Below are 16,103 nucleotides of genomic sequence, written 5' to 3' on the forward strand. Positions count from 1 at the left end.
TGTTATTGATGTGTGCCCCGTAATGTAGTCTGTGCAGCCTGTCTATGTTGTTTCTCATAGATCAGTTTGAAATTTTTTGTGGGGGACATTGTAGCAGTTGGAACAAGATAATCCGATCAAACGTTGACTCATACATTCAGCAGAGACGTTTGCTGAGCGAAAGTTTGACGCACTTTCCAGTGAACACCTACAGCACGCAATCAATTCTCACAGCAACACAGATAAAATGTTATTTTACTCGTAATACAGGAAAATAAATCAATCCTGAAGGGAAAAGGTCAGATGATAAGATCCTGGTGTTTTTTAGGGTGGGCTGCTTTGCCCCGTCACATGGTATTTGGACCTCGGGGGGTGTGACAGTCACACTGTGCCCTGACCTTATAGGAGCCACCTGCTGCAAATGTCACATTACCATGTCTGGCAGCAGGAACAAAAGGTTGCCAGGAGAGGATCATGGGTAGGGCCTCATGCGATGACCACCCTGCTTTTCCCTGGCAAACAGTGGCAGTTCAGGCATTTCACTGACAGCTCACAGCAGCGCAGATGATCTGCTGGCTGGGAAACAAGCACGACATTCCAATAACAAATCCCAAACAGCACGGGCTGAGCTGATTTCTTTGATTGCCCTATTTGCAGACTAATCTGCATAAATAAATAAATCTTCCTTTTGGGGGTCAGGTGCAGGCTCTTCTGGTGACCCAGATGTTCCAGCTGTTCGGTGTGTACTTTGACTGTTAAAATAAAACCCGACATCTGCTCTTAGTTTGAATTGGTTCATTTATTGGCAGTCAGTGTTGGGCATGAGACAGATACACAAAGGCTACAACAAGGAAGAGTTTGACATTGACACATGAAAACAAACTACAAACCAGGTGGACAGCCTTCTCCATCACTCTCAGTAAACATTCGACATGGAAAGAGGTGTCCGCTCTGACTGTGAACTACATTCACTGATCTATTTTCTGTTTTATTGCGTCGTCCCATCGGCCGCTTCCCTTTTTGCTCTATTGTTCAAGCTAACAGCGGGTCGCAGGGCTCAGTTTCATAGTCGTTATTGTAACTACTGAGTTGGACAAGTGACAAAACACCGAAACAATAACACAAATCATTACAGCAACAATCGGACAAATTACGGATACACACATATAACACACAGCAAACATTTATTATATATCTAGTGATGATTTTTTAATGATTGCTTCAACAATCAGGAGCCGTCATTTCCCCGTCTGCAGGTATACTTTCAGCTCTCTGCTTCACTGCTTATAATCGATGTACACAGAGGCTATGCTATGGTGAAACTGAAATATATAAAAAAAAATCAAACTGCCTTAAAGTGCATCGCAGTGTTTCGGTCAGTCTAACTTAAACATCATGTGCTACTACAAGCAGACTAGAACCAATAGATAACAGTCATGGCTGCGTCTGATTAGAAAACACAGGACCACTAAAGTACAGCATCAATAAATGGGAACGACAACATATCTGTAGAGACACACAGCAGTAGGAAAGGGCAGCTTGGACACTGCTCTGACTTAGTGGCCCGCATGAACAGCTGGCTGTGGTGTCACAAATGCACTGAAACACACAGTGGGGATGAGCACAACATCTCAATAATCACACAGAGAAGGGAATAAGAGCATTCGGGCGAGTACAAAAGCAATCAGTGACCGCTATCCATTGTTTGGTCCTACCTGTTGTCTTCTAAGATTGCTTTGTTCACCGAAAAGTGCACAAAAATAGCCTGTGGAAACACAACAGAGCCATGTTTTGTGTCCTCATTTACAACTACACAAGGGTGTGCGTGGGTATTCACAAGTGGACATTTGGAAAGGGGGGGAAAACGCAAAAAGTCGACCTAGCAGTTTTGCCGGGCGTCACGTGATGGGTCGTCGGCTGTATAGTCTGTTGAACTTGTGTCATAGCTTTTGTTGAGAGATTAACAGAGAACACACAATGTGGAGCTAGGCCCTGCCTGCCAGAGATAGACTCAGTCCTGGTAGAGAAACCCGGAGGGACCCACTGTTTCCAAACTGGCTCGAGTTCCTCTTCAGCTACCGCCGGGATGCTGCTCCTCCATCTGAGCAACTGATCTCAAACCTCCTCAAGATTGGCTTCTCAGCTGCCACTGTCACAGAGAGAAAGAGAGACAGAGAGAAAGAGAGACAGCAAGCGAGAAAGAGCGAGAGCACTGGTTTGTTAATCCTTCCGGCCCCCCCTCCAATGAAACCGCACCTCGTTCCCAAGAGCACCATCCACCAACACGGTAAGTCATGGCCGCTGCGGCTGTCGCTTCATTGTCACTATCTTGTGTGGGTTAACTCAGAGATGGTTAGGAATAGCTTGGTAGCTGTGTTGGGACAAGAAGTTCACAATGTGGGCACTGGTCTCCCTCATGTCTTGAGGGGTAACTGGGCTCGTGGTGTGAGGGCAAGAAGGCGAAGGAAGTAGCGGAGTGCTGTGGGACGACGTTTCAACCACAGTTGAAAGAACCTCGGAGACAAAATGACCCCATCACCTCTCACAGTAGTGAAGGGTAAAGTCTTTGGAGAGCTGCTTCTCCCCTAACCCCCAGGGCTCCAGCTCAAATTTGTCCCCCACATCATCCTCATCATCTTCATCTTCCTCCTCGTCCTCCTCATAGTGGCTGGGCTCTTCAATGGATGTCTCCAGGTGGTAGGAGTAGGGCTGACCCTCGGTGTACTCGTAGATCGTCGGCAGGCTGCTCTTTAGGCTGCAGCGCCGGCGCAATGCGACTAGCAGAGGCTGAGGCATGGTGAAAATGTCCATGTTGTTCCCTAGGTCGATCCAGGCCAGGCTGGCGAATTTCTTGGGGTCTTTGAGCATTTCGGTGAGGTCTTTGAGTATAGCCAGGGTGAGGCGGTTGCCATTGAGGGCTAAGGTGCTGAGTTTGGGCAGCGAGGCGAGGAAAGGCAAGAGAAACCTCAAATTTTCGTCAACAAGTTCGGTGAAGCTGATGTCTACAGCCACCACACTGTCTCTGTTGTTTTGGAGGTAGAAGGCGACTTGACGGACGTCCCGGGTCGAGAGGGGAATACCAGACAAGTCGACGGAGTCGCTGGACATTTTTTTCTGTAGGGTTGTCTTGAGACTGTTGGGAATATGAAGAGAAGAGAGTGGTATTACTTAGATGTCTCTTGCACATACACAGACAGAAATTGCTTTTGGCTGGAGGATGAAATGATCTTTGAATGATTCCCCGATTGATGAAAAAAACAAAGCAGTAGTTTTATGCTGTGTTTCCTGAGCTGTATAAAGGAGGGGGGTAACTGGTCCAGCTTGAGCGGAAGGCTGGTACAGAGACTCCAGCATGGGGATTTGCTAGTGTAAACAGAAGAGTCAAAACATCCGAGCGAACCAGCAGCTTGAGCTTAAAGCTATGTGGGCCAGAAGCACGGGGCTCCTTATAGTGCAAGGTCACAACCGTTTCCCCCTGCAGAGATAAATTATGAAGTGCTTTGGAGGAACTAATCTGAATAAATCTGGCCATTTCAGTTATGGGGAGGCTAAAGAAAGACATGACTTTGCCTCTTTTCTTTTGTTGGTCAGCGACGTGCCACCTGATAACAGATTTTGGTGCAATTGAGCAAAGGAGTATGGAATCACACAAAACGTCCCCAGTTTGCTACACATAACAGAATCTTCTCATGAGCCGTGGCTGACATGTTGTGTATGAATGTCTGTAACACATCATGATTAGGCCACAAAACATATGCCGCAGGAATGCAGCAATGAATAATGCGTCATTAATTCACACTGCTCGCCATTAATAAATTATCACGTCAGAATGACTATTCATGCAAATAGCTAACACTTAATAAATTACAAGCTAAATATGATCTCACCCATTAAGTAACCTGTATCATAATAACTGTGATTCTATTACAGAAAAGTGCTTTTTTGTTTGTTTGTTGTAGACAGCAGCTTTTGACAAGCCTCTTTGAGAGGGAAGAACATGCAATGTGAGTTTGAAGTAGCCAAAAACATTTAGCAGGTGATGAATAATGTCACAGATAAACGATCATGAGCTCATAAAGGAAAACTTGATATCAATCTTGTTTTTGGCTTCTGACTGTGGCTTGTCAGCATTACTCAGTACTGTATCTGTGGATCAGTGGTTCATGCAGCAACATGTAGATGTACACCTGCCAGCCAGGTTTCTCAAAGCACCTTATGTATGAGGACTTTCATAAAGGTCGACTGAGCGCAGTGGAAAACTGCAGTGAGTTTGGTGGCATAGAAATGAGTGCATTAACTCTGATACTGACAGACATTAATTGTTGGCAGATTGGTTTAATTTGCTCACATGAACATACACTGATCTGACTACAGTGACTTTACAACACCTGCTATAAACAAGGCAGACAAACATTGTTTAAGCTCAGCAGATGCTTTAACAGGATTATAGCATGTTTGAAAAGTTCAGTCCCTCTGCCTGATTTTTCTGTCTTTAAAGGGGATTTCTGAGTTGAAATTCAATCAGGGAAGCTTTAAATGATTACTTTTCTGCCCAGGATTTCTATCTGTTTCAGTGCATACTCGGTATAACCCCTGGAATATCTTCGAAATCCTTTCAGGACATTGCATAATGAAAGCACGATTTGAAGCTGAATCTAAATATAGGCGATATTATGATCCCTTTCTGCAGCTAGCATTCGTGCCGAAAACATTTCTGAATTACTTGCACGCTCCTTTGCCCCTTTGTTTGCAGTCCCTTACATTTACAAGCGCCCGACTCCTCACTCACCTCCTCACCCCAGCCCTAGAGGAGGCAGTGTGTTTAACTTGAGCTGTTACTGAAGTGGCCTCCAAGCTGATTTGGTGTCAGAGTGAATTAAAGCATTCCCAGCGCCCTTGCGACTTACTGTGACATGCACCTGTCACTTGTTATGCACCCAAGTGGGGTTTTTTTGTGGTGCTGAAAATGGATGTGCCCTCAGCAGCATGCACAGCTCCTTTTTTTTAAAAGCAGGTGATGGGCTGATGATCAAATAACTCGTGAAAACCCCCCCAAAATCTGCAGATATCACCAGGATTTAAAAAGAAGTTTTAATCAGGTGCAGAGGACAAGAAATATGCCAAGCATGCTGCACTTCTATCAGACTCTTGTGAGCCAGAGTTCTTTCTCTCTCTTCTGTCTCTCGCATCCTTTTTTACATGACAGAAACCTCATTTTAACCAGAGGCACAAAGGTCCTAATGGCCGTGGCAGAGGCTTCGCTCCAGGTGTGAATAGGTTTTGATCACGCAGCTCCTTCCTTTTCAGACAGGCTTTTGAGCCCAGTCTGCACAAAAAAAGTATGTCTGAGGCATACACACTGGAAGCTTCTTACATCCTGCGTCAAGATCTGATACCACAAAACATGAGCGCTACTGATAACTTTGAGTAGATGGTTTTTCTTGTGAATTTTACATCCAAGAACATGAATATCAGGGCTCAGTTTAAATTAAGAAACAGTGCAGAGGTATGATGCTGGATATCTGTGGCTAAGTAGATGCCCAAAGAAATAATAATTATACACTGAATCCAGTAAGGACTTACAGTAATGACATCAGCCTTTAATAACAATGCATATTTACAAACAAGCAACCTAATAAACACCCTTTACATAGTTAAGAAATCAATTAATTTTACATTGTGGTGCCATATATTAAGTATTCCCACCAAGAGTGCACCGCTTGTCTCTACGTGTGGCTCATCAGTCTCCAAGTGTCAGCGATTTAATCCAACGAGGCCGCGTTCTAATTCAGTAAGCACAAATCAAATCGCTGTTGGGATTTAATAAAGTAAATATTCATTCTAAAGCTTGCTGAGTAGAAGTGAGATTGTATATATATATTTTTTTAAATTAAGAAACAGTTTTTTCTAAACATGCAGTTCAGTTTCCTCCTCATCTCCCCTCTGGGCTGTTATTGCATTACTCACGCCATTTTGTCTTTTTTGTCGAGTCATTTACGTTCAAACTTTTCTCTATTATTCATCTCAGTCCTCTGGTGGGTAAAGCCCATCTGCACGAGATGAGCAGTCTCGTCACACCTGCTCCCTGATGTCACGTATATTTTCCACTGCACGCTCATCATAAAGACGTACAGATGAGGTCGGCGTGCACTACAGATAGAAATCACACGCACATAATCCCTCTCAGCACTGCATTGTCCTTCATGCTGCAGGGTATTCAACCTCACACTTCACAATCCGTATCGCTAAAGGCAGTTCCCTCCCATGCACCAATCAGCCGCAACATTAAAGCCACTGACAGGGAAAGTGGATAACTCTGAATAGCTTGTTGCAGTGTAATGGACTGCTGTAAAATGCTGGATCCTGGCGTTTATGTGGACATTATTTTGACATATACTGCCTACCTAACATCCCTATAGACTTGGCTGACACCCGTCCATACAAGCCCCAAGCAAGTACTTGAGGGAACTTGTGGTGCTTTTGAGGATCCTTTAATGACCATACAACACAGATTAAGCCTAAAAACTATATGATAGTTCAGGTTATTCTGTTTCTGAGTGTTAGGTGAGAAAACAAAAGCAAATTATTAAGTCACGTAAAGCTTATGGGAAAGAAAAACACTTCTGTAAAAGTCAAAAAAGAGAAAAGGTCACAAAAAGTGTCTGCAAATTTTATACTGACATGAATTTAGCCTTAAGGTGAGAGCACTTCAGTAGCGTATCTGGGTCACTGCATCCATCAAGCCCATTTTTTTTCATTGCACTTGGAAAAAAAAACCAAGGAAAGTTTTCTAGCCAATCCTAAATAAACGAATTAGATTAGATTGAGATTAATGGGATTACTGAGTTTCAGATATTAATTCAGTGTGGCATTTCAGTCACACAAGTGTGTACAGTACTTAGAGGACTGCGTGTGCCGCACTAATGCTAGATAATGAAGGGATGAACAGTCCCGTGGCATTAAAAAGGACTGAGCTGTTTCTGTTTCCTCTGAGTGGAGAGAAACCCCACAGAAATGGATTTGTTGCTTTTTTTAAAAATTTTATTTCTTGCACAGAGGAGCCAGGCTGTCTGCAGCTGAACAAAGATGGAAGAGAAAGGGAATATAAATCCACTCTAAATTTGTATTTGTGACACACTTTCTTTGGTTTATTTGCTCTGTAAATGTAGACCAATAAAACCTTATTTGACAAAGGATAGACTTGGAATTTCTACAAAAATGCTCTTATGGTTGTGTGATAGTTATAAAGTTACAGCCAAGAACACAAGCAGCGGCCTAGCTGCACCTCTGAAGTTCACTTTTTTAAAAACAAAATATGATGTTTTTGTTTAATTATTGACAAAAAACACGGTTCTAATGTTTTATTACACTCAAAGTTGATAGACTGTTTATAAAAGATGGACATAGTAATAAGTTTGTCTCCTACTGGTTTCTGTTGCCTTAGGTTTAGCACTCGACTTCGGACAAGAGAGTGATATTGTAGTGTGAATGTGTGTGTGAATGGGTGAATGACTGAATGTAGTGTGAAGCGCTTTGGGGTCCTTAGGGACTAGAAAAGCGCTATACAAATGCAGGCCATTTAGAGCTGCCAGCTTAAGCCACAGACTGTATATGAAAGATGGACATAGCTACTGTGAAAAAGCCGAGGGTTTTCGCCTACGTCATCTGTGTGTTTAAAATCAGATGTAAGCAAGCGGCAGATTTGAATGAGAAGCCAAGAGACACTGGATAGTTACAGTATAGGCTAGCAACTTAATAATCACACATATCCTGCTTTAACCTTCTTTTTGACTCTAATGTGGAACATGATTTACATGATGAACATTAGATTATAATTATAATCAAGAAGACTTATAACTAGTAAGAACCAGGGAGTCAAAAGGTAATTTTTCCTTAGACATCTCTACAGCTGCACTAAAAAAAAATCAGTTGTTGAATGAACACAATTTAATCATGGCACCTTTTTCCACGTGACTTAACCAAGTACAATAACCCATTTTTGACCATGTCAAACCAACACATTTGGCATTTGGTGGTTTAATGTAATCAGATTACGTTGGATCAACGTAGTATACTTGGAATTACTTGAAGTGATTTAAATAAGTATGTAGAGTGAAATTTGTTTTAATTTATTCTACACAAGTTAAAAACTTTAGGAAAACACAATGAAATCTTGTTGTTTGAACAACTACTTTGTTAATCAAGGCAATTACTGCTAGTCTTGCTTAATGAACCAATATGGGGGTTGATGATTTCATAGAGACAAACAACCATTTGCTCTTACATTCATGGGTAACTTAGAATCACCAATTAACCTAACTCTAATAACACACTGCAAACCAGCCAGATGTGGATTTGAACCCAGGCCCTTCTTGCTGTGAGGCAACAGCACTAACCATCACGCCACAAAACTGTCAAGCCAGGCTTAACAAAACTAGGAAAGCTATGATTACAAGGCTTGATACAGAATTCTCCGTACGTTTTTGTCCTTGACAGGTTAAACCACAATAAATAGCGATAGCACATACATGGTGTGGGTATAGTTGTCTGGCTCTTAAAACTCCAGCGATTTTCCTGCAGTTTGAGATCTAATGTGATCTTGTGATCAACTAACAACTAACCACTCTTACTAGATTATCATGTCATCTCAACAAGAACAAATTAAGTCCTACCTCAAAGCACACTGTGCGCTGTCAATCTTACGTGCTGCACAATAATGTTTAATATTTAGTATTTACTGTTATATTCCCATATATCATCGTGATGTTGTTTATTCTTTTGCTCTCGTTTTCTTCTGCTTGTTTTCTTTTTTCATTCTCAACAGGTGAAATTAATAAAAAAAAACAAAAACAAAAAAAGAACAAATTAAGTTGCTGAATTTCATGCAGATGCTACATGATTTAATTACGTTCACCATAGAAACATGAAATTATTTAGTACATGTAACAACCATCCAATTTCTTTTTTTTTGAGTGTGGACTTCTTTTAGTAACAAGAGGAGTCGCCTCCTGCTGACCTTTAGAAAGAATGCAGGTTTAGCCAATGTTTTTGTATTGGCTAAACCTTGGCTAAATTCGTTTTTGAGGGGGTGGTGGGGTTGGTTCTTTTTACAGTTTATAGCCAACGATGACTAGTCGGCTTGGATAGCATGGCACATATAATTGACTGTATCTGTACTCAATGAACTGGACAAACCAAATTCGACTCTCTTGTGTGACTGAAACTCGACGATACAGCACCCAGTTGTCACTCAAAGCTGCCATTCCCTAAAAGCACTACTTTCTTCTTCTGGCCACAACAATAATGTAATAATATATATTTTCTGTACCTACAAGGCAAGTAATTACAACACAAGCACAAAATTATGCCACACAGTATAATACATACTTTAGTTACTGTAAAAAAAATATTCACAAGCTTTAAGTTATATAAGAAATCTTCACCTTTTAGTTTTCAACAAAAGCAAAATAGCTACTAACGTTTTGTAGATATGTGACTGTTTCCGGTCACAAAGGCCTAGAGACTGGATTGTGACAATTTAGCAACCACTAGTAATGAGGGGAAAAATATTTATTCCCTGACCTGCTGGTGAGTGGTGCCTGACAGTTGATGGGAAATTGATTGGATACATGAAGGGTTTTGGTACATGACCATCTTTACAACCGATCTTATCCAGCGACAGCCAGCAACCAGTTGCAATTTACTTGGGGAATACACATGTTTTCCTATTTACTTTACATCTCAGAGGAAAAAATGAATTATATGGTTTGATTTTTGTGAGCTTCACAGATGCTAGCAGATGTCCTAAATATATCTAACAAAGTCAATCTTTGTGCCTAATTTTAGTAGTTATTCCAGGCTAAGCTAATTGCTAAGCTAAACTGCTAGCAGAGTTCCCAAGAGGCAATGCAAGTTACTCTAAATGACCTTATAAATATTTGAATCAGAAATAAAATGACGAGTTAAGCTCTTAACTGGAAAAAGTAGGCTATCTCCAAAAACTTAAGTTTGGGAGGTGAACTTCCTTTTCACAGTCAGCAGCAGACTGGACCTGTCTCATCTCTGTCTAGCCTTGACAGGTATTTGTTCATGAACACAACAGCAGGCGAAGCTGTCAGAGCTCACAACACCTGCTGTATTAATATTCTGTTTTAGGGTGGATTTCTTGTTTTAATGATTCATGTTGTTCCTGCTGTCTCAGCCAGTGTCACACCGTCTCACTGCAGGTTTATGAAGCCAACAACAAGACTAAGTGAAAAAGAGCTATCGGAATTTAGCGACTGTATGATTCCACACATTTTCAGAGAAGCTGTCAGTTTCAGTAAAGTCGTGTTTTTTTCCTCTTCCGAGCTGAAATAAATGTCCGTGAGGACAACAAAGCCCTGCCTGTGCAGCTAAACAGTGAAATGTCTGATCTACATAAGCTTTTCTTCCAGTTTTTGCGTGTCACCTCTGAATGACTCGCAATAAACCCGTCTGATCTCGCTGAGCTCACATCGTCTCGTTTTCAGCCCTCAGATTGTTTTCATCTCTTTAAAATTAATCCATTATTTGCAGTGTGTAGTCAGATGTAGAATAAGCAATTACACGAGAAACAATTATGATAGGCTTTTTCTGTTCATGAATAGGATTACCAAGTAACACCTAGACACAAAAAATTTTGTTTGTGTTATTTGTGTGCAACCTAATTCTCTATTCATCATTTGCACATCAAAAGCAATGCACTTTTTCATGAAAATAGCTACAATTACATTTTAGCACAACCCTCCCAGCTTTTTTTGGCATACAGATGACACGTTTGCTGCCACTTTTGAAGAGCGAAACGCCAGTAGCGATGCAAATCCACCGCACGGTCCTCTCAGATATGATTGACAGCTGTGGTTATTCTTAACGTTTCTATCAGGTCAGCCCATGGCCAGCTCCGTCGTATTTCAGTGTCAGGTACAAAGATGAAAATCTCTACTGCTCGACATGGAGCCGAGCCCTGTTCTCTGTTGTGTGTGCGGCGGCTGACTTATTACAGACTGAATGTCTGGACAGAAGGGCTTACCAGGCCTGGGATTTCCGTCTGGACATGCTCTGCCTCAACCACTTTGAGTGTGGGGTCAGGTGATAGATCAGCTGTCTGCAAATCTTATCAGAAGACTTTATGGTGTCTGCATCCTGTAGACGAGGACAGAAAGAGTGCTGATAAAGGAACACAGAGCATGAGAGTAATAGTACTAAGGCAGCAGCTTTTTCTGCCCGTGGAAGTAAAAGAGAAAAACAGTTCTTTGCAGCTCTTTATACCTCTCAAGGTTTTAAATCCTGCCAAGTTTCCTCGATTCTTTTTTTTTTTTTTTACACTCATCAACCTGTAGCTCCACCATATTTCACCTGAACAGAAATATTAATGGTTTATTATTATTCTTGAAGCCTTGAGCTACTCCTGAACAAAACACAATTTAACTGACTTGCTGGAGCAAGAAAATCTAATCACATGCAGCATGCACTGGGAAGCAAAACACAGGAAGTAGTAAGCAGAGGTGAGATACAGCAGCTACTGATAAACCCAGATAATTTCAATGTATTAATCATGCTGTGGCTCCTGGTGACCACTGCCTACATAATAATAATAATAATAATAATAATAATAATAATAATCATCATCATCATCATCATCATCATCATCATCATCATAATAATAATAAAAATAAAAATAATAATAATGATTCAGTTTTCATCTTTGATTTTTCAGACAGGCTGAATTACACATTCCCATCTGTACATAAAATTCAACCTTATTCTGTTTCAAGGTGCTATTTTGATTTATTCAATCTTGCTGGCACTGTCAGGTCACTCCAGCTTTATGAGTTTCAGGTATGAAAAATTTAACAAACTGCATTAAGCGGTTTTCCAGGATTCTTACTGAGCAGCTATTTCTAGCTCCTCGAGAGTAACATGTGTCGGCGGAATTTCTTTCGAGCATCTGTCTGTAGGAATGTCAATAACATCCTCGGATGAGATTTTCTTAAGAAGACAGCGATTCACAAACGGAATTCATAAGGGAAATGTTCTTAGGAGAAAGCTTTCCTTTGCAGAGTGCTAACACCAAGCTTGTCAGGGAAACACAAAAACACACAGAAAAAAGGAAAGAAACCTGACCTTCTTAGGACACTGCATCTCTCGAGCCAGACTGAGCAGCAGCTCGTGTGAGATGGGATCCACTAGATTGAGGAAGGCAGCGTTTTTGTACAAGATGTCGTTGAGCGATGTGCCTTCTAAACCCAGATCCTACCAGAGAAGACAAGATAACAAAAAAGAATCACAAACCCAGCAAGATGCAGTTGCAGAAATACACAATTAGGGGTCTAAGAATGTTGATTTAGTCCGACAAACAGGTCCCTACTGTGTCAAGGGCATCGTGACTCCTAATGGAAAGATAAAAGAAGCGTTTTGTTTTAAATATTCATTAAAGAAGACAGGCTGCGTTTTCATCTACAGTAGCAAAGTGAAATGTAAGTGGGGGGGAGTCACTGGGGAGAGGCTGTGTTTGGACATATCACCCCTCGGTGGCACTTATCCACAGGGCATATCTTGACATACCATAGTGCTTACTGTTTGCAGAAAGCAACCCATGCCTGACTCTCTCTGACCTCATGTTAATACCTCAGATCAAACCTCTGATTTCTACATGCTCTACTTTCATTGGTTGTTTAAAACTTGGGGAAAAAACAACTCAACCCAATAACTTTCAAATGCATTTAATATCTCAGTGCACATGCATCTATTTTTCCTCATTTATAATTCTCTTCTTGCCGTGGCACTTCAATATGTTAGAGTTTGAATACATTTCATTTGTGCTGCACGTAAATACATCTGCAAAGAGGTCAGAACTGACAGCTGTCACGGCAGCTTGCACGCAGTTATGATGAATCCGAGAGGATCTGCGGTGAAAAAAAGAAATCAAACCAACTAAAAAGAGGAGATGTCAGATGACCTTTCGAGAGTGATGAGACAAGCAGCAGTCAGCGGTGCTGCTGTGCGCGCTGAACCATACCAACTCGCCTTCATCCACATGTCCATCCTCAAGGTCCTAATGAACCAATCTATGATGGCGAGCACTTGTGCAGCCCATGCAAGTTTAATGAGAAAAGAAAGCCTTTGAGACACTACATACGGTACGCACACACCTGCGCGCATGCACACACATTCAGACACATCCGCTTTTTTTCCTTCCTTAAACACAATCTGCATTGATTGTAAAAGACAGTTGGAGTGGGAGGCTTGCAGCTCCACATTCCTGGCAGTCCTTTTAACAAGGGTGGCAGTAAACACAGACTGAACCCAAAGCATGGGAGAAGCTGCTTTTGCTCTTCTAAGAAAGACTTCTAAGAAAGAGAAGGTGTAAAAATATCTCCCTTCAGTGTTCATGCCTGATCAACTGTCACGTGCGAGTGTGAAACCAAGCCTGGATCCGTCCTCATATCTGCAACGAAGCTCAGATCTCTTTCCTATCTGCGGCAGAGCTCGCTGTTACACACCAATTAAATCTGCAGCTAATTCTGAGAACAGAATCTCGTCAATATCTGCTGCAAACTCTGCAAGAAAAAAAAAGATAAAGTGAGGATCATTTAATAAAAGTAGAGCTCATTTAGGGGAAAGTGAGCCTCCCGTCCCCTGTGATGTGGCTGTCATGGAGCCTGGCCAGGCCAGTTTATCTCCTTGGCTTGATTAAGGAGGTTCCACTCTCTCCTGTGTCAAGGCTTCAGAGTAATTAACACCGGACAGCTAAAAGACAGAGGAAAGCCCTAAGGGCAAGCAAACAAATGAGATCACTTAGGATATTGCTGTATCTTTGATGTGTCCACATATCCTTTCATGCGTGTTTTACACATTTGCCAAAGCAGGCGAGAAGAGGCTTTAAAGAAGCCCTTTGATTAAGATCCTGTATGGTGGAGTGTAGGACATTTGAGGTCATGTGTAGAAAACTCGTCCTACTTAATTTTGCAAAAACTACATCAAATCATCGCACTGAGTGTGTTCTTAGCTTGATGATGATGCATTTTAGAGGTAATTGATTTAGTTTCCTCAATTCATTTTAAAATGACAAAAATACCAAATCTTCACATGACTATAGGCACACACACACTAGAATATTTACAAAAATAAATAAATAAGGAAAGCAATGACAGTGGCCTAGATTTTCATTTCTTTAGGTAAGAGTTAATAAAACCTTTTGAAGTGGAATAATATTTTGTATTGGTGAACACAAGACTTCAGGGCTCTCATTGTTGCTGCTGGAGCACAGGCCATTACAGTGAGAGAGAGAGACATTAAGAGTGGGGAGTGATGGAGGTGCTAGGTCGCTCTAATGGGCACATTAGAACAGCCTAAGGAAAAGGTGAAACTCTGGCTTTAGAAGAGAAGGGAAACAAGGACAAATGCAGACAGGGATGGAGATTTATTTGTGCTCTGCATTTCAGGAAATATCCAGAACCATCAGGAGAAAATCAAATTTGAGGTAATGCGATGACACAGTGTGGAGTTTGAACATTTCCTCATTTGGTGGGTAGGTAATCCTATCAAATCTAATGTCAACACTGAGCACGTTTAGCCACAGTGAGAGAGAGTGGTGAGTCACGTGCTGTGTCTGCCAATGAAACACTGTGTCACAGGTACAGTGCTCTGCCAGTGGCCTACTTTCCATAAAAAACAAATGCTTCAGGAGGAAGTGGCCAAAGGAGTGAGCCCACACACGCGTGTAGTAACCGCAAAGGGAAATGAACGAATAATGTGGGCTTAGGTCAGAGGTCAGAGGCCGTTACAGAAAATGCTGGAGAACACTACAGTGCACCTGTGCCACCGCTACATTTTGGATATGCATGCAAAAGACTCATTCACGCACGTACACAGTCCCTCACCGCTCTCTGTGAGATGGGAAAACAATGCATGCCCGCATCAACACCACAGCAGGCTTTAGGGCAGCGCTGCTGTTGGCAAACAACGTCCGACTTCACCATGCCCTGTGCAGGTTTCTTCCTTACCTTCCTCAGTAATTTGAGCACGTCGGTCGCCTGGTCTATCCTGCGGTCACGGAGCAGCTTCTGGATCTCTTTGATCCACGCCACTCTCCTCATGTACGGGCTGTGGTTAGTCCTTCGCAGCATTCCAGGCAGTTTGTCTGATTTGAGCATCAGCGCAAACAGAAAGTCCCCGCCGCCCCGACCTCCCCTCTCGCTCTCTCCGGCGCTGTTCAGGAGCTTGCGTCGCCTTTTGGAGAAATTCTCGTTGTCCAAGCTGCTCTGCCTGCTCAGTCTGGAGCCCATGGTGTTGTTGTTGTTTGTTGGCTTGTTTCTTTCTCTTTTTTTTGACACAGTCAGACAGCACCACTACCAAAAGGACAATCCCATGACGAGCTCCAGTTGCCCGTTTCCAGCAGATGCTCCTAAGTGGATGGTAGAGAAAAAACAAACAAAAAACAACAGCGTCGTGTTGTCTGGCTCTGCGACTGGCTGTCAGATGGCTGGGGATCCGGTACAGAGCCACATAATATCCTAGAACGCTCTAAACGATCATCGTTGCCTCGTGCACCCGTCACGCGTTAGTATATCTCGCTTTGTTTTTCTCCTCCGTCGCCGCCACTGTGCGCTACGTGCGCCAGGCTCAGATGATGATGATGATGCTCCGGCTGCTTCATCCTCCGGTCGTGTCTGCTTTTACGCTGCTGTTTAGATTTGTGCAACGTGGAGAGTCCGACCAATCGCAGCATCTGGTGCCTGCTGCGCGTCTCTCCTCCCAGCCATAAACCCCCCTCAGCCCTCTCCCTCTCCTCCCTGTGCAGCTGCAAAAAGGGGAATCAAATCACAAGAATATTCAGCACGTGATACCAATGTAAGCAAAAGAATCGTTGAAAGAAAGGGATTTTTTAAAAATGCTCTGAATGTGCCACTTTCAGTTTGATTTTTTTTTCTCTTAGGGGGGTCTTCGGTTTATCTTCCAGAAGACCTGAAAGTTTGTCTTTTAGCTCCAGATTCTCAAGTACGTGCTTCGCCATGGGCCCCGGTATAAATCTGAAATTTCTCTTTTGGCAGTCTTGTTGTTGTTCAGCCTTTGCATGAGCTGTCAGCTCCTGTTTGCATCAA

General features: G+C 42.3%; 1 protein-coding gene across 1 annotated transcript; it reads right to left on the minus strand.

Annotated features, from left to right (window-relative positions):
• Positions 1-754: 754 nt before the first annotated feature.
• lrrc75ba (leucine rich repeat containing 75Ba) lies at positions 755-15,728 on the minus strand. The gene is made up of 4 exons (XM_086313583.1): positions 15,006-15,728; positions 12,124-12,252; positions 11,030-11,142; positions 755-3,112 (listed from the first exon to the last, which is right to left on the minus strand). Exons 1-4 carry the CDS (start codon positions 15,285-15,287, stop codon positions 2,515-2,517), a joined length of 1,122 nt encoding a protein of 373 aa, XP_086169709.1. The 5' UTR covers positions 15,288-15,728; the 3' UTR covers positions 755-2,514.
• Between the last annotated feature and the right edge of the window lie 375 nt (positions 15,729-16,103).

Source organism: Aulonocara sp. 'chitande type north' Nkhata Bay, linkage group LG12 (genome assembly GCF_057382095.1).
Source record: "Aulonocara sp. 'chitande type north' Nkhata Bay isolate Kocher_YH1m ecotype deep benthic linkage group LG12, A_spYH_male_GT1.1, whole genome shotgun sequence".
NCBI lineage: Eukaryota > Metazoa > Chordata > Actinopteri > Cichliformes > Cichlidae > Aulonocara > Aulonocara sp. 'chitande type north' Nkhata Bay.